Source organism: Acanthisitta chloris, unplaced genomic scaffold (assembly GCF_000695815.1).
Source record: "Acanthisitta chloris isolate BGI_N310 unplaced genomic scaffold, ASM69581v1 scaffold40802, whole genome shotgun sequence".
Classification (NCBI taxonomy): domain Eukaryota; kingdom Metazoa; phylum Chordata; class Aves; order Passeriformes; family Acanthisittidae; genus Acanthisitta; species Acanthisitta chloris.
In genome coordinates, this window is record NW_008659496.1 from 2,272 (window position 1) to 2,880 (window position 609).

The 609-nt window shown below is 47.0% G+C and overlaps 1 protein-coding gene across 1 annotated transcript in view; it reads right to left on the reverse strand.

The window, feature by feature from the left end:
- The window catches only part of RUNDC1 (RUN domain containing 1), a gene marked incomplete at its 5' end in the record, with an annotated part of 2,215 nt that extends 1,879 nt beyond the window's left edge, over positions 1-336 (reverse strand). Inside the window, one exon of the mRNA XM_009069405.1 lies at positions 178-336. Coding sequence (XP_009067653.1) covers positions 178-336 — 159 coding nt within the window. The remainder of the gene's footprint in view (positions 1-177) is intronic.
- Between the last annotated feature and the right edge of the window lie 273 nt (positions 337-609).

The following is a 609-nucleotide window of genomic DNA, read 5'->3' on the forward strand; positions in this document are numbered from 1 at the left end:
AGATCACCTTTGTTGCACAGAGACAATTGCAAATGACACATGGCAGGTTGACACATGTGGACAAACTCCTGACACTATCACAGCTGCTGGGGAGAAATACAGACTGACGAATGCCTACAGTCTGTAAGAAGCTCACGAGTGCTAGGAAATAACAGCAGGAGGATTTGTGAGCCTTACCCGTTGTCTTTCCATAACCACAGACTGTGGCAGAGAATCATAGCTGCCCTCTTGGTAAGCAAAAGTCTCCAGGTCATCCAGCTGTGTCTTGAGCTGCAAGATCAGTTCTCTCTGCTTCTCCTTCTGGACCTCAATTTGCTCCTGCTTCTCTTGCTCACCCTGAAATAGTTACCAGTAAATAAAATTTAAGATTTATTGTCATAGCCAAACCCCAGAAACAGGATCACGGCATGAATGTTTCCTGCAGCTCATGTACTTCCCTAGTGAGCACTGCATGCCAGTCTGAGACAGAAATGCATCTGAGCACCAAGGAGAGGTGACAACCACATCACAAGAGATGAGAGGAGCCTCTCCAAAGCTCCCCACAAGGCTGGAATCCAGGAAGAAAGGGGCCAAATAACGTGTACATATCACAAATGCTCTGAGTCACCC